The 24871-nt window shown below is 42.8% G+C and overlaps 1 protein-coding gene across 1 annotated transcript in view; it reads right to left on the minus strand.

The window, feature by feature from the left end:
* Nucleotides 1-5055: 5055 nt before the first annotated feature.
* The window catches only part of NLK (nemo like kinase), a 149035-nt gene continuing 129219 nt past the window's right edge, over nucleotides 5056-24871 (minus strand). The window contains exons 8-11 of the mRNA XM_056126866.1: nucleotides 19758-19844; nucleotides 12023-12221; nucleotides 10761-10854; nucleotides 5056-6912 (exon numbers count right to left, since the gene is read on the minus strand). Coding sequence (XP_055982841.1) covers nucleotides 6858-6912; nucleotides 10761-10854; nucleotides 12023-12221; nucleotides 19758-19844 — 435 coding nt within the window. The 3' untranslated portion in view covers nucleotides 5056-6857. The remainder of the gene's footprint in view (nucleotides 6913-10760; nucleotides 10855-12022; nucleotides 12222-19757; nucleotides 19845-24871) is intronic.

The raw sequence follows: 24871 nt of genomic DNA on the forward strand, positions 1-24871 counted from the left end.
GAGCTCTTTCATACAGATGCCCAGAAATGAATCAAATGGTGATTTTTCTATTTTTAGGAACTGCGACACTTTTCCTGTCATGGTTGCATCATTTCAATTTTCCATCAGCAATGCACAAGGATTTCATTTCTCAGATCCACCATTTGTATGATTTTTTTTTCTTTTTGGGTCACACCCTGCGATGCTCAGGGGTTACTCCTGACTCTGCATTCAGGAATTACTCCTGGTGGTGCTTGGGGGACCATATGGGATGCCGGGGATTGAACCTAGGTCGGCCATGTGCAAGGCAAACGCCCTACCTGCTGTACTACTGCTCTGGCCCTAGTACGATTTAATAGAGGCCACACAGAGAAGTGCTCAGAGCCTCAAAGCCACTCTTAGAGGTGTTCTGGGAGCCAGGTGGGGTCAGGAATCTATCTCAGAGCCAAGTGTATGCTAGGCTCGCATTCTGACCCTTGAGCTGTGCCCCAGCTCCTGAAATTACTTTTTTTTTTCTTTTTGGGTTATACCCAGCGATGCTCAGGAGTTATTCCTAGCTCTGCACTCAGGAATTACTCCTAGCGGTGCTTGGGGGACCATATGGGATGCTGGGGATCGAACCCAGGTTGGCTGCGTGCAAGGCATACGCCCTACCCGCTATGCTATCGCTCCAGCCCTGAAATTACATTTTTGATGATTTAAAAATCTTTAAATATATTTTGAGAGGAATTTCTAGCCACAGATTCTAGCTAATTCTATCATGGGAAAATGACTATCACAGAAACGTTTGGACAATCTTCATTGGCAAACCAGCAGCCGAAAACAGATTTACCTTCTATGTGAAAATGTCTGGCTTCATTTGATACATGTTTCCATAAAAAATTTTCACTTCTGAATTTCAAGAGAACTGTGCCATGAAATTTGTTGCCTGGGTGATAAAAAATACTGCCAGCCTCATTGTTTCTTCTCAGTGCTCCCTTGGCTTTACTTTTCAAGAGGTTCTCAGTATTGATGTGTTATTTGACAGAGGTGAGGTCTTTATAAACCAAAACTTATCAACCAAAGTCATTTAACTTGGCTATCGAATGTAGCCTGCCCACAGGGCAGAGTCTGGCAAACTCCCCGTGGCGTACCAAATATGCCAAATACCAGTAACAATGATGGGTCTCATTCTCCTAAAGAGCCTTGAATATAATCTCAGAGCTAGGATGAAAGAGACGTTACTGGGGCCTGCTTGAGGCAATCGACGAATAACAGGATGATGAAATGAAATGAAATGAATTTAACTTGGTAATTCCAAGTTTACATGCAAGAACCACTGTGCCACATTAGTAAGATGTGTAGAAAGATGCCTTTCTTTTTTGGGTGGTGATGGTAGTGATTGTGCATTACAGGGCAGCACCTTTATTTGGGGAGGGGGGTAGGGGAGAATTTGAGCCTCACTCTCTGGTGAGCCAGTTTTTTCTGGCTCTGTGCTCAGGAGCGCCCCCTCGTGGTCCTTGGGGAGACAAGTCTCATAATTCCTGTACTAGGGCCTATGTTCTAGTTTCTTTTGCAAAGTGAGATTAATGGTGATTGTGTAGGAGCAGGTATAACAGGGAACCCCAAAAACAGGAAGTTGGAAAGCATTCAAGTTTTCTTTTTTTGGTTGGGGGACCTACTTGGTGGTGCTCAGGGCTTATCCTGGCTTTGCTTTCAGCAATCAGGGTTTGGGGAATGACATGAGTTGCCAGATATTGAACCCGGGTTGGCTAAGGCTAAGACAGATAGACCCTACCTAGTCCATCATTCTGGCCCTCCAAATTCAAGCGTTTAGTTGATTATCTTAACAACAGTTGTGCCACTGGGGTGGAGTGGGAGGAGAGTTAGCCTGACAGGAAGAAGCACATACTTCCTTGCAGGAGGCCAGGGTTTGATCCTCAGCTCCTAGCATGGTCCTCCTAGTGCATGGCTCAGTGGCCAAAAGCAGATGCCTTTCGAGGGTAAGGCCCTGAGTTCAATCCATGGTGCCACAACACTTGCTGAGCACAGTTCCTTTGGCTCTGCTGCCTGGGACTCTTGGAGCACAGCAGTGTGTGAGAGTGAATGTGTGTGTGTGTGTGTGTGAGAGAACCCCCAAACCAAAAGAAAGACCCTGGCGAGCAACACTGCTAGAATGTGCAAGTGCCATGACTCACAGACCTGCAATGAGCACCAAGGATGAATGTGCAAGCAACACAGCCAGAAGAATAAGCTTGGTGAGCAACACAACTGTGTGTGGTCTCAGTTACTGCACCATCAACAGCACCATCAACAACAGCAAAAGGTGGGGGAAAAGGAAATAAATGTGAATGTTTTACTCGTTGTTCACTGAACGTGACTGCTTTCTGTGCTGTTAGCTGATAGGTGTAACCCTCAGGGAACACTGCAACAAGAGGTAGGAGTAACAAAGCCAGGAAATGTGGCCCATGGCAAGCACTGTTTGCAGGGTCCTGGTGAACATTCAAGATTTGTTGAGCACTGTGGCCAAGTGAGCACCAGACAGGAGTGTGTTGTGATACCCCTTCCCATACCACAAACACACACACACACACACACACACACACACACACACACACCTATTCCCACACAATGGAAGAAAATGGGAGTGGAAAAGAAGTGGTATCTGGCATAGGTAACTGGGTAGATGGTGACGCCCAGGCTGCAGATGAAATACTGGATATTATACCTCGAGCCATTGTCTTCCGCCCTTAGCCAGGCACACTCCTGAGTTAGTGAAGTCTTGATTATTTTATTGGTCTGAGAAGGGGAAAGAGCCAGAGGGAAATGGAACCATCAAATAAGCTAGAGGCTTTGAGGAGAGAATGCAATTTTCTGCATCCCCTCCACCTCTCCACGCAGGGCTCAGAAGCCCAGTTCACTCTGGGCGGCTACCCTTGGTCTGATGTGGGCCTGGTAATTTGGTGCTGACAGTATCAGGGGCTACCAGGGTCACATCCAGTGATATGTAGGGACCATGTGATGCTGAAAATTGAACTCCAGACCTCAAACATGCTTTGCATCTATTCTTACCAACCTGCTCCAATTTCTTTTTCTTTTTTTTTTTTTTGCCACAGTTAGTGGTTCTCAGGAACTACTGACACAAGGTTTTGAACCTAGGCCCACTAGAGGGTCTCCTGAGCACTGCTAGGAGTTACTCTTATGCACTGAGCCAGGAGTAGCTTCTGAGCACCACTAGATGACTCCTTCCCCCCAAATTTGTGAATAAAATGTATATTTGTGTTTAAACATTCAATTTCACACGTGTTAGTAAAAAGAAAAAAAGCCCATTAATTCTGTCAAGTTTAAAATAGGGAGAATCCCCACCCCACCCCACCAAGCAAGCGAGAAAGAAATCAATAAATCGATCCATGAATCAAAAAAAAAATAGGGAGAAGCATATGCCATCTACAAATCCCAAAGTAATGCTTTTAAAATTTTGACTAAAATTAAATTTTAGTTTTTAATTTTGGGCATGGCCCAGCAATGCCAGGGGCTCCTTCCAGCCCTGGGCTCCAGGTTCACTCCCAGTGTTCAGGAAACCAGTGGGGCTGGAACGAGCCTGGGCTTCCCAGAAGCATGTGCTGAGCCCTCCAGAGGACTGTTCTTCATCTGGTCTCAGGGAGAGAACTTGGAAGTCAGACAGGCTCATTTCAGGAAAGAGGGCAGGGAGATGTGAAGTCCTCTCACGAGCCAGCCTTATCTAGAGCAGGGAACTTTCATCTGTTTTGGTATTCATGTGGAGGTGTGAAGAGGGTCCTGGAGTTAAGGTGTGCACCTTGCCTGCAGCTGCTCCTGGTATATCTCTGCGCCCATGACTCCTCAAGCATTGCCAAATGCAGCCCTAAAAGCCCCTGAGTGCCACCACAGTAGACTGAGTAATTCCAGCACCATAGGGCCTGATCAGCACTGAGCCCTTGGGCCCTTGCATTGAACCACTACTCCAAGTCGCTAAGAATTTCCAGGAGGTGTGGCTGGAGCAATAGCAGAGCGGGTGGGGCATTTGCCTTGTGCACAGCCCACCCGGGTTCAATTTCCAGCATCCCATATGGTCCCCTGAACACTGCCAGGGGTAATTCCTGAGTGCAGAGCCAGGAGTAATTCCCGTGCATTGCTGGGTATGACCCATAAAGCAAAAATCAAAACAAAACCAGGAGAGGGTTCTGGGCTTTCTAGCCCCCATAACCTTCAATTTTCTATTGGACTCCAATACATGGAGTTTGTTTTCATGCACAAATAGGGCTCACTGATTTAAAAAAGTCTGGGTTGGAGAGACAGTTCAGGGGTGAAGGTACATATTTTGTAGCACTGCTTGGTCCTCTAAGCACATAGCTGGAAGCAGCCCCCCAGCACTGACAGGTGTAGCCCATAAACACCTCCCTCCATCAAAATTAAAAAGTCTGATGACCACTGGATGATACACTGAGTTCTGAGGAAGTGTTCAAAATGTCTATAGTTAAACCAGTGTCTTTTTTTGGGCCATACCTGGTGGTGGAGGGAGTTGGTGGGGGTCACTCCTATCAGTATTTGGGGATAGCCAAGGAGAACCTGGGCTTCGTACATGCAACACATATGTATCTCCCCAGTCCTGAAACCACGGTCTTGATACTAAGTTTTCAGTATGTCTCTGGCAAGTTTCTGGGAAGAGTTTAAAAAGAGGGTGGGGGGGGGGGCGACTAGAGAGATATGTTTACATTCAGGAAGCCCAGGTTTAACCCTAGATTCAGTGCTAGTCTAAGCATTGCCAGTTATGTCCCCCAAACCACTAGAATTTTTTGTTTTTAATCCCCCTCAAAGATCAAAATGGGAAGAATAGCTGAGGAGATAGCTTCAAGGGTTGCGCACATGATTTGCATGTTTAGATCCCTGACACTGTATGGTCCCCTGAATAAGGAGCTGGAAGCAATCCCAGAGCATTACTGGGTGTGGCCCCCCCCAAACCCAAACCAAACCAACCAAGAAAATGGAAATAGAAAATGTCTCAAAACTCTGCAAATTCATGATATACACAATTGGAAAAAAAAACAACGAAGGAATTGGAATAAAACAGAAGACACATCTTTTCAAATGTCACATTTAATGTTTTCACCACTGTACTTCAAATCTACATTGTACAAAGTGACCAGTAAGTGTGCCACGGTAATTGACCAACCTCTGAGATTGTACCTTTCACACCAGTGTCTTCTTGGGCTCTTTTGATACTAAACACGTTTCTCATTCAAGTGAATTGAAATGCTTCAGTTGGGTTGATTCTCAGGAGCCTCATAAAAAAAAAACAAAGATATTGCACCATCTTTGTTTAGTAATTCATTGTTTGTTTCTTTCACAGCAAATAATTACTTCATTGAAGTTAAAACTTCCAAACATAACTTATTAATAGTCTTCAAATTCAGTTCAGATCACTCAAGATGAAAATACTCTGCTAAATACAGATAACTTACAATAACTTTAATAGTTAATTGTCCATAACACACACCGAGGTTTTTTTTAATCCTAGACCAATTTTAAGACGATTCATTAGGATTCCTTGTACAGGTGAAAAACGATCTTCAATTTTCTTGTCTTTTTATTTTTAATATAAAAGTTGGAAGGGACATTCAAGTTTCAAGTCTCCACATTGAACTTAAAAAAAAAAATAGTCATCATCAGCAAGTGGAGGTAAACAAGCCAAGTTGTATGACTCCAGGAGGTAGAGGCCTTCAGTTTGTATTCATATATACATATGCACAGAAGAATTCAGTGTTCCAACAGAAAAAAGAATTTGTCAAAAAAGTAATAAGTTATTTTCTACTGTGACATTTCAAGACTCCCACAGCTTTGCCTAAGGACACAAACACATTTGACATAATTCCCTATGTGCCTTTTTTTTTGTGGCTTTAATTTTTTTTTAAATTTGTTTTTGTCTTTTATTTATTTATTGTTTTACTGTCCAGTGCAGGAAAAGTCTCACAAAATTTCACAGACCTAAAATGTGCAAGCTAGTTCTCTCTCTATACAGCAATGTTGGGATTTTTTTGAAATTAGCCCAGAAATTACTTATTTACACACATGAAAGATGCATGCTTGGGGGTTCTTTTATGTAAGAAAGAGCAGAAAAACTTCTAATAAAAATAGATTAAATATATATATATATATTTATACCAGGTAAGGAAAACAAAAGTTTAGTCTCTCCTAGTCACAAACTCATTCTCTCTACCCACAACAATGGATTTTAGACAGCACACATCACTGTCACGGCTCTAATGAGAAGCTAATTATAGGGCTGGATCATCAGGTGGCATGCCCCGCCCCCCACCCCCAGGTGCAGCCACAATCAGCTCAGGTGGCTCCATGATTGGTCTCAGGCAAGGTTTTGAGATTCTTTTAGAAAACTCCAAATCTTCAGGAATGGCTCAAATTATCAAAATGTATGACTGCCTTGTGTGTGCACATCTGTGTGTGTGAGTGTGTGTATGTATGTGGTCTGTGTGTGAGTGTGTATGTGTGTGTGTGTGTGTGTGTGTGTGAACAATCTCACTTCATTTAAAAAAAGGAAAACAAAAACAAAACCACAAAACCCCCAACTCCCAAATTTGGTTCAATTCTCTCTTGTTCTGAGGTGAGCCATAACAGCTGCACTAAATTCATAAAACATGTGCGACTCTGGGTAAAATATTTTTTCTTCTAAAAGCACAACCACTTTACAAGATTAAAAGTCTAGTAACATTTCTAAATATTATTCATATCATACAAGTAGTGGTTGTTAATTTAAAACTTCATTAGTAAAATTACAGTACAAGCATGATTAACCTCCAGAATTGCAAATCCCAGACTCCAGTGGAAAGCTACATTACATCTTCAGTAGTACATTATCTTCCACGTCACTCCCACACCAGAGGCGAGGGGGGCATCTCGGACGGCTGAGCGACAGTGGAACTGAAAGGAAAGGGAGAGACGGTAAGGTCAGCTGTGACACCGCAAAGGGTACTAAGCACCAGTTCTGGTCTCTTCTTTATGAAAATGGTCTCCAGGTTGGGAAGCAGTAAACACTACTGGTTATTTCTCAATAATCTTTTTTTCTGGGGGGTGGCCACACCCAGTGATGTTTAGGGAACCATTTTGGATGCTGGGGATAGAATCTGAGTCAGGCATATGCAAGGCAGGCACCCTTACCTGCTGCACTCTCTCTCCAGTCCCAATTCTCTTAAAATTTTTTTTTTAATTAAAAATAATTTGGGGGGGGGGGCTGGAGCAATAGCACAGTGGATAGGGTGTTTGCCTTACACATGGCCAACCCAGGTTCGATCCCCAGTATCTTATATGGTCCCTGAGCACTGCCAGGAGTGATTCCTGAGTGCAGAGCCAGGAGTAACCCCTGTGCATTGCTGGGTGTCACTCAAAAACCAAAAAAAAAAAAGAGGTTTTAGGTTATATTCAGTGATAGAGGGTGGTGGTGGTGGTGGTGGGGTCATTCCCAAGGACCATGCAGTGTCAGGGATAAAACCTAGGCCTCCTGCATGGAAAGCAGCCCACTGAATTATCTCTCTGAGCAACTCAATAAATTCTGATTATTTAAATGAGGAAAAAAATTTCCCCTCCTTCGCTTCCTCCTTCCTTCCCTCCTCTTTTAACTTCTCTAACGCTATATTTATTTCACATTATATTTAAAGATCTATTTCTATAGTGAGAGATTATGACATGTGGCTATAACATGGACTTGAAGAACAAATTTACTGAAAAGGAATAATACTGTCCACCACACAAGCTACTATTATTATGAGATATCCTATGCTTTCCTGAGCCAACTTTATAACATAAGTGTTAGCTATTATAAATAATGTCTATACTCAATCAGCAACATACTTTTTTTTTTTTATAATGCAGGAGTACTGCTGTTTATTCCATAATCTTTTTTTTGGGGGGGGCTACACCTGGCTAATAGCATGTCTGAATATTCATTTAACATTTGTGGGACAAAGATTTGTTTTATCAGTTATCAGTCTGTCTAATGTCAACTAGATTGTAAACTTGTGTTTGCGTGACAACTCTCTTCCCAAGATCCAAGATACTGAATGACTTGTACCTGAAAGGCATCAAAACACCTGACTGGCATTTCAGTTTGGAATTTCCAACATCCCAACTTGGAATGTGTAATTCCTTCTTGGTGGTGATGGTGGGGGGAGGGGTTGGTTTGGGCTATATCTGGCTGTGATGAGGGTTTAATTCTGGCTCTATGCTCTGGGGTTACTTCTGGACTTCTGGTGGTGCTTGGGGGACTATATGCAATGTTGGGAATTGAACCTAGGTCGATCACATGCATGGCAGACACCTTATCCTCTGTATTATCTGTCTAGTTTCTAAATAAAACAATTTTACTACACACACACACACACACACACACGTGTGCACGCACACACACACACCCCACTTACTTGATGTAGGGTGAGGGGCTGTGTGTGCGTTACTGATTCTTAAGGGGGAAATGAAAAACAATTTTATTACTTAGAATTTTTTTTTGGTCAAACCCACTGGAACAAGGGCTGCTCCTGGTTTTCATACTTGGTGACCATATGTTGCTGGGGCTCAAACTCAGGATTCCCACATGCAGAGCCAGTGCTCCAGTTCTTTGAGCCATTGCCTTTACTCCCAAACAAACAAAAACTTAAGTCCTAAGAAAGTAAAAATGCAATCTAATATTTTCTTTCTACAGAAAATATATATAAAAGACATAAAAATTACTGAGTTTTTGAATTCTGAATAAAACCATTCACACTAGTTCAACAGATTCAATCAACTTATTAAGTAAGGTCAGTTTTTATTATTATTTGGGTGTGTGTGGGGGGGATGCAGCTTGGCCACACACATCAGTGCTCAGGGGACTATATGCAGTGCCTGGGATGGAATGGGGGATTGGCTGCATTGAAGGCAATGTACTATCGCTCTGGCCCATCAAATCCAATTAGACTGGAAATAAGGGGAAGGGAGAGAAGCAGGGTGATAAGAAAAGATGGAGAAGGACCAAGGGAGGATGTGGTTGTCCTGCTTTGTGGTACCAGAACCAGATGCTACTGATTCACATTTGTCCCTTGCCATCAAGCATGCTTTTGGTCTCTGTCAACAGAGGGCGCTCGGAGGCCCTTGCACTGGCCCCAGCAATAGCAAGCAACTTCTCTTCCTGGTTTCCTGAGGGAGTTCTTTGAAGTGGAAGGCCACCTTTGGTTTAACAAAAGTTTCTGGTAAATTTCTCTGCAACTCAGCAGGATTCTGATGGCCCAGCTCTTACTCCACCTTCTTGCACGCTTCTTCACCACCCTCAAGCTGTCCTGGGGGTGGCCATGTCCTCTCTGAAGAGTTCCAAATTCTTCACCAGCCTTGCAGTAGAGAGGCCTCCTAAATAGCCTCCTATAATTTTTTTCTTCTATTTTAAATTTTTATTTATTTTTGGTTTTGGGGCAACACCCGGCAATGCTCAGGGGTTACTCATGGTGGTACTCGGGGGGGGGGGGGGGCGGTTACTCATAGTGGTACTCGGGGGATCATATGGGATTTGGGGATTGAATCCGGATTCACCATGTGCAATGCCAATGCCCTACCCACTGTACTATGTCTCCAGCCCCTTTTCCTCTTTAAAAAAAAAACCAAAAAACCCTGAACCACCATGATATAATTTCTTACAAATGCTCCCTGTTCATGCCCCTCTGTCCAGAAGGAATACTTAAAATTGATTTTTCAGAACCCTTGAGATTTCTTATACGTTTTGGTAGCTAACCATCTTTTCCACTTTTTTGGGGCTGGGGGCACACTCAGCTGTTCTCAGGACTTATTCCTGGCTTTATATGCAGGGATCAGTCCTGGCTGGGGGCCTCATTCTTGCAAGGCAAGTGATCTGCCGCTGAGCTACATCCCTGGCCCAGTTAATGCTTCTTGTTACTAAGTGTTCCCTGTTCAGATTACTTTCTCCTGTCTGGAACTTGACTGGTACAAGAAGTTAGGGAAATAGAGGTTAAGAAGGAAAGGACAAAGAGATAAAGAGAATGAGGTCTGCTAGGTGCCAGAGTAGGTTTCTAGTTCTCATACAATAAAAGCCTATTGTCTGCTCTCAACAGGCCACACCAGCAACCCTGCTGTGATAAATACTTTTCTGGCGGGCTGTTACTAGGTGGTGGGGGATGAAGCGATCTAGATGACCTTGTCAAATCCAGAAGTGTGGCTGTCACACGCACTCATGTACAGGACCAGGCAGCACATGACTACTGCAGAAACCACTGCTATAGACACCACTGGGAATGAGTGTCCATGGAATGAATTTTTTTTTTTTACTACAGCCAGAGTCCATAATAAGAACCTTCATTTGGATTTTCTTTTCTATTTTTTTGGGGGGGGGGAGTGGAGGGGGACCGACACAGTGGTGCTCAGGGGTGTCTCCTGGCTCAGCACTCCGGGACTGCTCCTGGTGGTGCTCAGGGGACCATAGCGGGTACCAGGCATCAATTTCAAGTTGGCCTCTTGCCTTACTATCTCTGTAGATCCTGGATTTTTCCTTTTCTTTTTTGGTGTTCTGGGTTACACCTGGTGCTGCTGAGGGACCATGTGTGGTACTAGGGATTCAACCAAGGGTTGGCTGCGTGCAAGGCAAGCACCTGACTCATTGTACTATCTCTCCGGCCTCTCCATGTTATTTAATCTGAAGAAAAGTATGCTGAACAACAAATTAAAATGGCATGCTTTTATTTCATCCCCCACCACCTGGAACAAGAAAGTTAGAACTATATGCAAATAGTTACCTAATAAAGCTCTTAAAAGCAGCAGACTGAGGGTTGATGCAGAGAGGCACTCTGTTTCCTTTCTGCTGTTCCAAAATGAACTGGTGAATAATTTCTGTGGAGAAAACAAATATATTACACCCCATTTCAGGCTTGATGTGTCAGCAATGATGTGTCAGTTACCTAGTTACCTCCAGCATTTCCTACTGATGTAGCTAAAACTCACTCATTCTCTCTCTCTCTCTCTCTCTCTCTCTCTCTCTCTCTCTCTCTCTCCCTCCCCCCCCCTCCTGGGCTGAATTCAGCAGCATGAACACATGAACGAACTCTCTCCCCCCTGGGCACCCCCACCCCCCAGCCCTGGGCTGAATCCAGCAGAATTTTCCAGCAACCAAAATTACAGGTGCTGCTAAACACAGGCAAAGCCCCCACAAGCAGTGTGCTTGGGCTGGAACACCTATTACGAGAGGTGTAAAAGGCTGATGATTTTCAGCACTCCACAGGGCCGGCGTTATGAACAAACTCTTCTAAACTGCTGCTAACTATTGCATTTTTGACAGTCACTTAAAAACTGTTGGTACACAGGGACACAGTTTTGGGTAGGATACTTTGGAAACCACTTTCTTTTCTAAAATGTCCTAGAGCTAACTGAATCAGAACTCTGGATGTCATTATCTCCCATCCCTAACTTCACACCAAAAGTAAATTTTACAAGTAGACTATGATAAATTTCTTCTCTTGCAATCATCCAAGAATTGATTCCCTCAGTGGATATTCATCCATTTGAAAACTTTACATGTTATATAAAAAAGAAATCCATGAAATTTCATCCAGTGAAATCACACAAAGTGAATACGACGTTAAGTATATGCTGGATAACTAAGTCAGCCTTGAAAGTAAACACAAAATATTCATGCTTGACTCTCTCCTAAATAAATGACTTTTTTTTTTTGGCTTTTTTGGGTCACACCTGGCGATGCACAGGGGTTACTCCTGGCTCATACACTCAGGAATTAATCCTGGCAGTGCGCAGGGTGCCATATGGGATGCTGAGAATTGAACCTGGGTTGGCCATGTGCAAGGCAAACACCCTACCCGCTGTGCTACTGCTCCAGCCCCAATAAATCACTATTTTTATAACACAGACCTCTGGGCATATTTACTCTGAGAAAAGAGTTCAATGGGCAGTGTTGTAAAATACTCAGGATAAGCCATTCATGGCCAAATAATAAAAAAATATTATTAGGCATTCTGCTTGGCCAAAGATTCAAACAGACACTTACCTTTAACCTGTCGAACAGAACTGAGGTTCTTCTCAAAAGTGTCGTCGAATTTGGGATTGGTGATGGGCTCAAAGTCACTGGTATAAACTCTTCCAGTAGAGGTGGAAAAGCAACATTTACACATACACGTGTGGTATCGGAGTCGCCCTTCATCTAAGTAAGGGTGAGCTAAGGCATCCTTAGCGGATATTCTTTTGGACTGAAATAAAATGCGGAGACCAGCACATCAATATCACAGATAAACATGATACTCCAAACAGGCACTTTCACAAGACACAGTAATTACATGGCTTATTCCCGGCTCCTGGTGGGGCTCGGGGGACAATATGAGGTACTGGGAATTGAACTTGGGTCAGCTGTGTGCAACGCAAGTATCTGACCTGCTCAACTATAGCTCCAGCCCCAACACAGTAACTAGCTTAACACAGCTTCTATTTATCTTCTGGCACAGCCCAGGTAAAGAGAAAACCTGATTTGGTATGACAAACTATTACTGTAAACCATCATAATCACCACAGAGCACTTAGCAAAGACTTCCTGTCATGGTCCTGAAAAGCTCCCATCTTAAAATAGATGCATAGAGGGGGGGAAAACACACACACAACAAATATGACATTTAAATGTGTAATGCTTTAAAAGGGATATATTTAGATTTTAAGTAACAGGTTATATTCTCTAAATAGGTTCCAGCATTAAGAAGAGTTGCAACCACTGGGGAAATTTTATAAAGCTGCTTCAAAGTCTCATTCTCTTGGAATGCCAAGCCAATGTCGGGTAAAAGCCTGAGCGCTGCTAGAATAAGGCAGCAGATAATGGTCTGAATGCTGTGTTTTGATATCCAGCTCAGTTTAAGTATCAGCAGCCTGTGGTTTTTTGGCACTTCAGATCAGAATACTTAATGCACTAGTTTCAGGTTTACATAAACCATAAACTTTTAGACTCATTTCTCCATTGGAGGTTTTGAGAAAGGAAAGACATATTTGAAAGGATTTAAGGATATGCTCTATAGGGAGAACACAGCAAAACTGACATCTGGCTCCATATGACACAATTAAAAAAAAAAGAAAGAAGAAGAAAACCATCTTGCACTGAAATAAAACTGGTCCTCTTTACCCATTAGGGTCCATCAAATAAAAGTTTAGGTATTTCCCATACACTTGGACGCCACAGAAACCCCTTTGTCTCTGACTGTTATCTTTGTTCAAGTTAAAAGGCTGGCCATGACCATGACCTGATCTTTCAGGATACATCACCACAGAAGAAAGCTGCAATTTATTCACCATGAACAGACACATGTAAGCTTCACAACTTTGTTTTTGTTCCTATAGCTGCTCATGTTTTGCATCTGGTGATCCAGTTCTCTGGTCAAATTCACTGGTACTCTTGGCAAACAAACCACTTTGGTGGTTGTTTTAGCCGGGGGTGAGGTGGGCGGTGGAGGGGAGGGGCTCACTCCTGGCAGTGTTGGGGAGCACTCCTGGCTCTGTGTTCAGTGGCTCCGCATTCAGTACTGCTCAGGAGACCAGGCAGAACCAAGTTTGAACCTGGGTCTACACATGTGAAGTCTGCGCTCAGCTTGTTGGGCCATCTCTCTGGTTGACAATTAAACAATTTTCTTCTCTCCCTTCCTAAATGAGTCCAATTCTTTCTGTCAGTGAGCCTTTGCCCAGCCCAGGGCCTCCTGAGTCCTCAGCTGCCGTTTCCCTGGCGGCACTATTCAGTTCCACGTGCAGGACCGAGCACTGGCTTCTGCACGCCACATCTGTTCCTGGCCAAGTCTATTTCTGATAGAGCAGGGTCAATTGTGTCTGCATGGATGGCAACAGTCACTGAATTTGGCTTTAATTTTAACATATGACTATGAAGTCATTTGCCAGGTGGCAGATGTCTGAAAAATTGGGTCCTCGTTAGCTGCCACCAGCATCTGGAATCTGGTTTTCCTATTAGTTTTTTGGTTTCTTTGTGGCTTCTTTCCTGAAATTTGAGAATGCAGGGCTAAAATTTTTGGTGTTTTCCCAGTTACTCAAGGTATGCTCTGCATCTATTTGTTCTGTGTGCACCACTAGAGGAGCTCCTAAAAGGTGTCTTTGTTCAGAGAGGCCTTTGAACAAAAGAGAAAGCATGCGATTATCAACTTTCATTTCTCTAAATAAATCAGTGTCTCCTGAGGAATTTTGAAACAAGGCTTAAGAAAGGAGATGTTCATTCTGTAAGGGGTATGGACACTGAAAAATGGTGACATTCAAGCAGAAATTGCAAACTTTCTTAGATTTTTAATGATGTTCTTTTGAACAAAGAATGATATTAATTACATTCTATGTATCTTTTTTTTTTTAATTGAGGGGTGGGGACATACTTGGTTGTGCTCAGAGGCCAGCTCTGGGGAATCCCAAGGGAACTGTTCTGTGCCAGACACCCAACCCAGGACTTCCATATGCAAAGCAACTGCCCCAGACCCTGGACTTATCTCTGCTCCATCTTCCTTTCCTCTGTCTTTGGCTATCCCCAGGTGATCAGGGTTTATTCCCACTAACTCCTGGCTTTGCGCTCAGGAATTACTCCTGACGGGGCTTGGGGACAATACAGGATGCTGGAGACTGAATGAGGTTGGCTGTATACAAAGCAAGCAACTTGGTCACACCATATATGGCCTCCTGTGACCTTCTAGGAGAGATCCCTGATCACAGAGTTAAGATAACTCTCTTGGTCTCGACATTAAGATTAAAAGAAAAAAAATCACTGAAAAAATGTAAGTTTTTTGGTTTTGGGGTCACACCCAGCAATGCTAAGCGGTCACTCCTGGTTCTGTGCTCAGAAATTACTTCTGCTGGTGCTCAGGGACCATAAGGAGTGCCAGGGATTGAACCCAGGTCAGCCATGTGCAAGGCAAACGCCCTACCTGCTGTACTATTTCTCTGGACTTTCGAGAGTTTTTAAATATCATCATTATTATTTCTGAGTCACACCTAGTGGTACTCAGGGCTTAGTTCTGGCTCTGTCTGTACTCAGGTATCACTTTTGGCAAGGCTTGGCAGACCCTATGTGGAGCTGAAGATAAAATCTGAACTGGCTACATGCAAGGCAAGTTACATACTATATTACCTCTTTAGCCGATTAACTTTAAATTTAAGATAAAAAGTTATGTACATTCCTATGCAAGATGACTTTAGAAAAATCAACTGAGGTAATTATTTTAAAATTTTGCAAACCACCTGTTTTCTTCTTGATTCCAAGTCATTTATATAAAAATAATACCAGCACACTATTCTAGTTCATAGAAGTTTTAGGTCTTTGCTCTTACGAAAAGCACAACTGTTTTATTTATTTTACCACACCTGACAACACTCAGGGATCACTCCTGGCAGGGCTTGGGGAACCATCTGTGGTGCTGGGGATTAAACCAGGGTCAGAAGCATGCAAAACAAGCTCCCTACCTGCTGTGCTAGTGCTTCTGGTCTAGCATAATTGTTTTAAACTTTATTCCCCCCCTTATTTATTTTCTGGCCAGGTTAATATTAAACTTCATCTAAGCTTATAAAATTGCAAAATTAACCTGTTCCACTAAATTGGATGAATGACATTATATAGTATGCTTCTAAAAGAAACTAGCATTTATAAAGCACAAATTATAATAAGTTAATGTGTCCTCTTATATTTTTATTTCTTGATTTTGGTTTTGTTTTTGCAAAACATGAAGGCCTGATACAATCTCCTATATTCAAATTCAGTTAACATTAAGAATTTATCAACATCAATTTAAATTAATAGAAAGACTTTGGTGGGGCTGGAGAGATAGTACAGTGGGTAGGATGTTTGCCTTGCATGTGGCTGACCAGGGTTCAGTTCCTGGTGTCCCATATGGTCCCCTGAGCATACCAGGGATGACTCCTGAGCACAGATCCAGGAATAAACGCTGAACACAGAGCCAGGAGTAAATGCTGAGCACAGTCAGGTGTGGACCAAAAGCAAAACAAAAAATGTCTTTGGATATCTATACAATTTTTCTTTTTTTGGGGGGGGGAGGAGGAAGAGAGCTGTGCTCAGGGCTTACTTCTGGCTCTGAGTTTGGGGATCACTTCTTGGCAGGGCTCTGGGGCCCATGTGGTTCCAGGGATTGAGCCTGGGTGGGTTGTTCCAGGTGTGCTTTACCTGTTGTACTATTTCTCCAGCCCTAGGGTTTGTTTTCAAGGCCACAACTAAGCGGAAGTTGGGGTTCAGTATCAGTGATATGTGGAGGACCACGTGGCACTAGGAATTCAATCTACCCCTCCCACCTGGAAAGCATACATCTAGTCTGTTTAGCTATCTCTCCAGCCTGGGAAATGTGTGTGTGTGTGTGTGTGTGTGTGTGTGTGTGTGTGTGTGTATGGGTTTGCTCCTGCATCTGTGCTCAGGAATTACTCCTGGTGGTGTCTGGGGATCACGTGGGATGCCAGGGATTGAACTTGGATCAGTCTCATGCAAGGCAAGTGCCCTAGTTGCTGTACTATCTCTCTGGGCCGTGGGTAACATAATTTTAACACTGGCTTTTGCATGTAACCTTATCTCTTATGAACACATTACAAAGTAGCCACTGATAAGCAGGTATGCAAAGATGTACAAATATCTTTGGGCTAAAGTCTGTATATTTTTTCAAAGAATTTAAAATAATGTATAATGGTAGAAAGATAGATATGTAAGGCAATGTGTTCTTATTCAGGGGTGAAAACTAAGTTCCCACTAATTATTTTGTGCTTTAAAAATTATTAAGGGATAGGAAGATGGATCAAAGGACTGGAGCATATGCTTTGCATGTAGGAGGCCCTAGTTTGATTTCTGGAGCCACAGGGTCACTGCACCAGGAAGTGTCCCCAAACACTGAACCAAGAGTAACTCCCGGGGACTAGAGGTGTGCTCCTCCAACCCCCTAAGACAAAAACAAAATAAAAAAGGAAAAAACAACTGGGTGGGGCCTGGGAGATAACTCAAAGGGCTGCCATGCATGCCTTGCATATGGAGGTCCAGAGCTTAGGTCCCCTGCACGGCATCATCCCAAGTACTACCCACGTAGCTCTCGTGGCTCTTAGCACAGCTGGCTAAGGGGTGGTACGTCATACTTTAGGAAAGGCTCACTTGGTTCCCTGCCTTGAAAATCTGTCTGAGAGTTACCTTCCAACCCCTCACACCCCACCAGAAAAGTGAAACTAGTATTACTTAGGGCTGAGAGATAGTGCAAAGGGCTGTGGTATATGCCCTAGCATGCATAAGACCCTAAGGATATGCCTGGCACACATAAGGCCTCGTGGCAACACTTGGTCCCTGAGCAACACCAGGGCAGAGCCAGTTAAGTATAGCCAGAGTGGCCCCCAAGACTCCCTGATTTTAGTCACATAAATATGTAATTCACAATATCACTTATTAAGCAGGGATAATCTAATGGTAGACAACATGGCTAATAGATAACAGAACCATGACAAATAGTAAAATTAAAAAAAATTGTTTTTCCAGCCACACCTGTAATGCCTGGGGGTTATTCCCCGCAATACTTGGGGGACAGAGGGTGCTGAAGATCTAACCCAGGGATCCCATACCCATAGGCAAAGCAAGTGCTCAAGCCCTTTCAGCCATTTCCCCTGCCTTCAATATGGATCTGAAATCATGAGTGACTTTCTGTTTTTCTTAAAATTATTTTTATCTATTTATTTTAGACTTCCTGTTTTCTCATCATGAATAGATCGATGTGAACTAAAAGAATTGTTATCTTATGTACCTCACTCTCCCATTTAAATACCTGATGTCCTTGTACTCTGAACATACATAATTTTATTTTCTGAAAGCTTTCAGTTCTGAGTCTTCTCTGGCAAACTATTGGCAGAGAAGTAAATAATAAATATTCTTTGGATAAATGAATTAATTAAGAGCTGTACTTTTCCCCAGAAGCATCAAGTCTATAAATGGCATCTGGAAAAGCTACCATTTCAACAACCCAAGATAAACATTTCCTTATGCAATATAATGGGCAACTTCAATTAATGTGAATTTTCTCCTTCCGATTTAACTCGGTGTCAAATTCATCTTACAAATAAGGATGGTAGCAAGTGAAAACAGAGATAGACAAATGGGACTATCTTAAACTAAGAAGCTTCTGCACCTTCAAAGAAACAGTGACCAAAATACAAAGACAGTCTACAGAATGGGAAAGGATATTCACCGAATACACATCTGACAAGGGGTTGATATCCAGGATATACAAAATACTGGTTAAACTCCACAAGAAGAAAACATCCAACCCCATCCAAAAATGGGGCAATGAAATGAACAGAAACTTTCTCAAAGAAGAAATCCGAATGGCAAAAAAGCACATGAGAAAATGCTCTACATCATTAATCATCAGGGAGATGCAGATCAAAACCACAATGAGATACCATCTCACACCTCAGAGACTGGCCCACATTCAAAAGAACAAAAGCAACCGATGCTGGCGTGGTTGTGGCGAGAAAGGGACACTCCTTCACTGTTGGTGGGAATGCCGACTGGTTCAGCCCTTCTGGAAAACAGTATGGACGATTCTCAAAAAATTAGAAATTGAGCTCCCATTTGACCCAGCAATACCACTCCTGGGAATATATCCCAGAGAGGCAAAAATGTATAGTCGAAGTGACATCTGCACTTGTTTGTTCATTGCAGCCCTCTTTACAATAGCCAGAAACTGGAAGAAACCTGAATGCCCAAGAACAGATGACTGGTTAAAGAAACTTTGGTACATCTACACAATGGAGTACTATGTAGCTCTTAGAAAAGATGAAGTCATGAAATTTACATACAAGTGGTACAATATGGAAAGTATCATGCTAAGCGAAATGAGTCAGAAAGAGAGGGATAGACATAGAAAGATTGCATTCATCTGGGGGATATAAAGTAACAAAGTATGAGATTAATACCCAAGAATAGCTGAGATCAGCACCAGGAGGATTACTCCATAACTTAGAGGCCAGCCGGGTATCCTAGAGGAAAGGGCTATTCAGATAGAGAAGGGAGCACCAAATAAAGGATGTTTGGAGGATCCTCCCAGGAGGGGAGATGCATGTCGAAAGTAGACTATGGACTGAACATGTTTGCCACTCAATGCCTCTTTTGCAGACCACAACACCCAAAAGGAGAGAGAGAACACAGGGGATTGCCCTGCCACAGAGACGGGGGGATGGGGGGATGGGGGTGGGAGGGATATTATCCATGGTGGTGGAAAATGGGCACTGGTGGAGGGATGGGTATCTGATCATTGTATAATTGAAACCAAAGCACAAAAAATTGTAAATCTACAACTTTAAAAAAAATAAAATAAAATAAAGGGGAAAAAAAAAAAAAACAAATAAGGATGGTAAAATTCTTCTTCTCTTTTTGGGTTTTGGGGCTACCCCTGGTGATGCCCAGAGGTTATCCCTGGCTCTGTACTCAGGAGTAACTGCTGACAAAGTTCAGGGACCATATGGGATGCCAGGGATCAAATTAGGGTTGGCAGCACTCAAGGCAAGCATGATACAGTTCCCTACTTCTCTTTACCTGGACTATTTCTTCTAAGTTCATAATAAAGATTCAGTGTGATGAATGAGTATGATTCTTGTGAAGAGAGGGTAGTTAAGTTCATCTTTTGAAGAGTCACTGTTTGTTTAAACACATCCATCTATTCAGAGTCAGGATGTTTTACTTAGGATGCATGTACTTTTAATTCATTAGAAGGAAAACAAACACGACTTACTGGATCAAAGACCAACATCCTGCAAAGGAGATGAACAGCTTCATGTGTAGCCTGGCTAGACAGGGTGTAAAGTACAGGAAGAGATGGCTGTGAGAAAAACAAAAAAATTCAAACATGTGAGTCTTTATATACGTAGTTGTGGCATGCAAGCCAATTTATGACAAGTAACCATTCAAAAGAGATGTGCACAAAAGTCTAAACTCAAGTATTCCCCTCATTAACCAATCTTCAAAAGCAACAGCAGTCCTTCATTTCAATAGAATATATTCTATTGCATGATACCAACTGTAGGTCAAGGTACAATACAGCCTACCAAAAATAAAAGATAATTCTATAAATAGAGCTTCTGTTAGCTTATACTGTAATATAAGGAAGTCCAAACATATCAAGGAATTGGAGGGAAAAAAAAAAAGTAAAGCTTTTGCCACATGCAAAATTAAACATGTTTAACTGTGCAAAGTAAAAAACATGCATACAGCAAAATTAGAGAAGGTGCTAAAACACTGGTACTAAAGGAACTACAGGACATTAAAGCATGAACACTATCTTCTAAGAAATATGCCAGAGCTTTTGCTGGTTCCACCTCAATTGCCATTAGCAGAGATTTCTCACTCCTTCAGAAGTGGCAGGCATATATATATATATATGTGTATATATATATGTATATGTATATATATATATATATATTCACATAGCGATACCTAACTGCTTGCTCTTTGGCAGGGAAATGGCTCTGATGAGCCTGAGAAGCCATAGAGCTCAGAGGCTTATTTCACTGCCTGATGGCATGCCTGCCCTATGTCACACAAGTATCACTGACAGTTTACTTATGTCTTGATCATAGCCTCAGAATATTGCAGTGACATATTACTATCGGGTGTTTTACATATTTTTCCCTAACACAGCCATGTAGCACCAGCATGCACATGTGAGGCCCTGAGATCCTGGCATCAGCGCCCCCCACTTCCCCATCAACTGACTGTCAGCATTCTTATTTATAAAACGAGGAGGTTAAAATTAATGATCTCTTATGTTTACTTAAGTCTAAAATGATATGAGACTTTATAGGACTTCATAGAATGACTTTAGACTGTAACCATTTTGTGCAGAGACCCCCATATGTAGACAATACTCAAATGTTTGTAGGCATTCCTATCATTCCTATAAATGCATTCCAGTGCACGCATTTATGTTTGCAGATAGAGATTTCTTCTTAAAAAGATGCAAGTCTAGTGTAGCTGTATGGTGATTTGTATTAATCAAGATGTGGGGGCACAGGGGGAAGTCTGGAGTCACTTTAATTTGTAACTTAATTTACAGATATTTTCCTAATATTTTTATTTTTTCCCAAATTTTGTCTTATGAAAGCACCGGGATTTACAGTTATTCATAGTTCAGTTTTAGACATATAATGTTCCAACACTGATACCGCTACCAGTGTCAATGTCCCTCCAAGTTTCCCCTATGACCCCCCACCCCCAGCCCAGCCTGCCATCTCGAGAGGTGCCTTTATAAGTTTGTTTATTTAAGTTTGGGTCTCATGACTTCGGTATTGCTGACTGAGATTTGGATAGTTAGCTCTATTGTTCTTTAACACCACTGATGTACACTGACCCTTGCCCCCGTATCTGTATCCTCTCCCTCCACCCTCCACTCTTTTCCTCCCTATAATTTGAGGTCAAGGGTGATCTAGGCATTCTCCCCCTTTAAACCACTGCATTTCTTCATCAAGTTACTCTAAATACCACATTTGAGTGTTCTCATCCTGTGTTAATCCTTCTTCTGGCTTATTTCATTGAACATGTATCTTCTAGTTCTATTCAGGTTCTACAGCGTAGTGTTCCACTGTGTATATTATACATCGTTATGACCCAGTGATCTGTTATTGGACATCTAGGTTGGTTCCAAATTTTGCTATTGTACTGAGTGCTGCAATTAATAATGGTGTGTATATACCCTCATGAATGAATGTTTTTCTGAGTTTTGGCCATACACAACAGTGCTCAGGGCTTACTCCTGGCAGCACTGGGGAACCATATGGGGTGCTGGGTATTAGATCCATGTTTGCTGCGTACAAGGCAGGTGCCCTACTGGTTGTACTACTGTTCCAGCCACTCCCCTATGATTTCTAAAAAAGAATGATAACCATGCAGAGCCAATGTTGCAATCCCAACTCAGGCCATACTTTACAGTTTCAAACTACAATGTAGTAACTCTTTATACAAATGCATGGGAATCAAAGATGACAAAACTTAAAAGTTAAAGACATATTCTTTTTTTTTTTTTTCTTTTTGGGTCACACCTGGCGATGCTCAGGGGTTACTCCTGGCTCATGCACTCAGGAATCACTCCTGGCAGTGCTCGGGGGACCATATGGGATGCTGGGAATCGAACCTGTATCGGCCATCTTGGCTGTGTGCAAGGCAAATGCCCTACCTGCTGTGCTATCGCTCCAGCCCCAAGACATATTCTTTGATGTGTTTTCTTGATATCTTAGATTCAGATTTTTTTTTTAATGGTGTTTTTTCCCCCCACACCCAGTGGTGCTCAGAGGTCACTCCTGATGGTGTTTAGGAACCCATATAGGGTGCTGAGATCAAACCAGGCTCAGTCACTTGCAAGGCAAATATCTTGCCTCCTGTACACTCTCTCAGACTCAAATTCTTGATTTAACTATGAATTGCTCTCATATTTTCGACTACTTGGCAGTTGAATTCTAGTCTAGTTGAATTTGTTTTTGGACCACATCCAATGATGCTCAGGGATTACTCCTGGCTCTGCACTCAGGGATCACTCCTGGAGGGCCTAGAGGATCATACGATTTGCTGAGGATAGAAACTGGGTCAGCTGCATATAAGGCAAGCACCCTGCCCACTGTGCTATCTCTCCAGCTCCAAATTCCAGTAAATTCTTACCACTAAACTATTTCACAGCAAGCAATGGTTTTAATTTTATTTATTTATTTTTGCCTACCAAATGCTCGGAAGGATAGGGAGCCACTCGAAGCAAAGTTTGGCCAACTGGGCTAGATAGTCTGATGCCAAGATCTGAGAATATGGTGCTGATGGCCAGCAGGGACACGTGCGGCAGAGCTGGGGCTGGGTCATGAGAATCAGGGGACTGAATCAAGGTCCTGTGCACTCTTGGTCCCTATGTTATTTCCTTGGCCTTTATGAGCAACTGTTTCCTTTCCATTTTCCAAGTGAATCTATCCTCATTCTGTTTCTACAATGAAGATAAAGTTCAGGGGAGAGAATACTAGACACAGGCTTAAGCTCTAACTTGGCCATCAGAGTCTTGGTTAGGTCACTTGAACCTTCATCTGGGAGACTGCACCAGCATTCTTGCCACCTATCAACACTCCTGTGAATCATCTAACACCCACCAAATGGTGGGGCCTTGGGCTAGGTGCTGGTGCAACAATATGACTAAGACCTCTTTGTTTTGTTTTTAGGCCACACTCAGCTATGCTCAGGACTTACTCCTGGCTCTGTGCTCAGGACCACTTCTGGCCATGCCCAAGGGACAATATGGGGTATCAGGACTTGAACCCAGATCAGCTTGCATCAAAGGCAAACGCTTGATCTGCTGTACTGTTCCCTCCAGCCTCAAGTAAGATCTTTCTGGTGGGCGGAAAAAAAAAAAGATATGTAAACAAACAATTCCCAAGTTCTATCCTAAATGGGGGATGAAAATCAAATTAGAAGGCAAAATTTGTAAGATCTGAGGAGGACTGAATATGAGAGGGGAACTTATGAAAACCAAATGACTAGATATAAGGCCACTTGAGATTAAAATAATATCTGCTGATCTTAGCTTCCTTTAGAGAAATACAAACCACAAATACATTAAATACAAGGCTAAAGTTCATTTCAGTCTAGAAAAGGCACTTTGTGCTTTCCTCTTTTACAGGGCTGGGTCACATCAGGTAGTGTTCAGTGACTATTCCAGGCGCTATGAATCTGAAACGGAGTTGGTGGGATGCAGGGGACTACAGCATCTATATCTGCTAATTCAAGCTGGTTTCAGAAGATCATACACTTTACCCACTAAAATTACAGACAGGGAGTTACAATGAGAAGTCGAGGTTTTGACCAAATGGCCAGCTGCTCATTTAAGGGACATATCAAACACCAGGTCTGTAATTTGTTCAGTCACTGTCACTGTCCTCCTGTTGTTCATCGATTTGCTTGAGTGGGCCCAGTAATGTCTCCATTGTGAAACTTGTTACTGCGTTTGGCATATCGAATACGTCATGGGTAGCTTGCCACGCTTTGCCATGCGGGCGAAATACTCTTGGTAGCTTGCCGGGCTCTCCAAGAGGGACTGAGGAATAGAACCTGGGTCGGCTGGGTTGGCTACATTCAAGGCAAACGCCCTACCTGCTGTGCTATCGCTCCCGCCCCCATCTGTTCAGTGAGTCAACCTAATGACCAATAACCTAGACTCAATTTAAAAGCACAGTCCTCCTGTTGTTCATCGATTTGCTCAAGCAGGCCCAGTAATGTCTCCATCGTGAGACTTGTTGTTACTGTGTCTGGCATATCGAATACGCCATGGGGAGCTTGCCAGGCTTTGCCGTGCGGGCGAGATACTCTTGGTAGCTTGCCGGGCTCTCCGAGAGGGGCGGAGGAATCGAACCCGGCTTGGCCAGGTTGGCCGCATGCAAGGCAAATGCCCTACCCACTGTGCTATCGCTCCAGCCCCCATTTGTTCAGTGAGTCAACCTAAAGACCAATAACCTAGACTCAATTTAAAAGAGACAAGGAAAAGGGGCCAGTGCGACAGTGGGTATGAGTACTGTGCTCACCTTGCACACAGCTGACCCTGGTTGGATCTCGGACACCCTACATGTATGGTTCCTGAATACAGAGCAGAAGCAAGTACTAAAACCACCCCCTCCCCCCCAAAAAAAAGAGGAAAAAAGAAAAAGAAAAAAAGAGAGAGAAAGCAGGGAGAGCCAGGAAAACTAGTTACTGGACCTTCCTTTTCAGGCCTTCCATCTCCTATTTAATTTTGTTGTTCCTAAGAAAAATATTCCCTTTACTCTTCGTATCATTAAGTTGTTCTGTCCAAAGATTAGAAAAATGCATCTAAAAAAATGCATCTAACAA

This window comes from Sorex fumeus, unplaced genomic scaffold, assembly GCF_029834395.1.
Source record: "Sorex fumeus unplaced genomic scaffold, SorFum_2.1 ptg000063l, whole genome shotgun sequence".
NCBI classification, from domain to species: Eukaryota; Metazoa; Chordata; class Mammalia; order Eulipotyphla; family Soricidae; genus Sorex; species Sorex fumeus.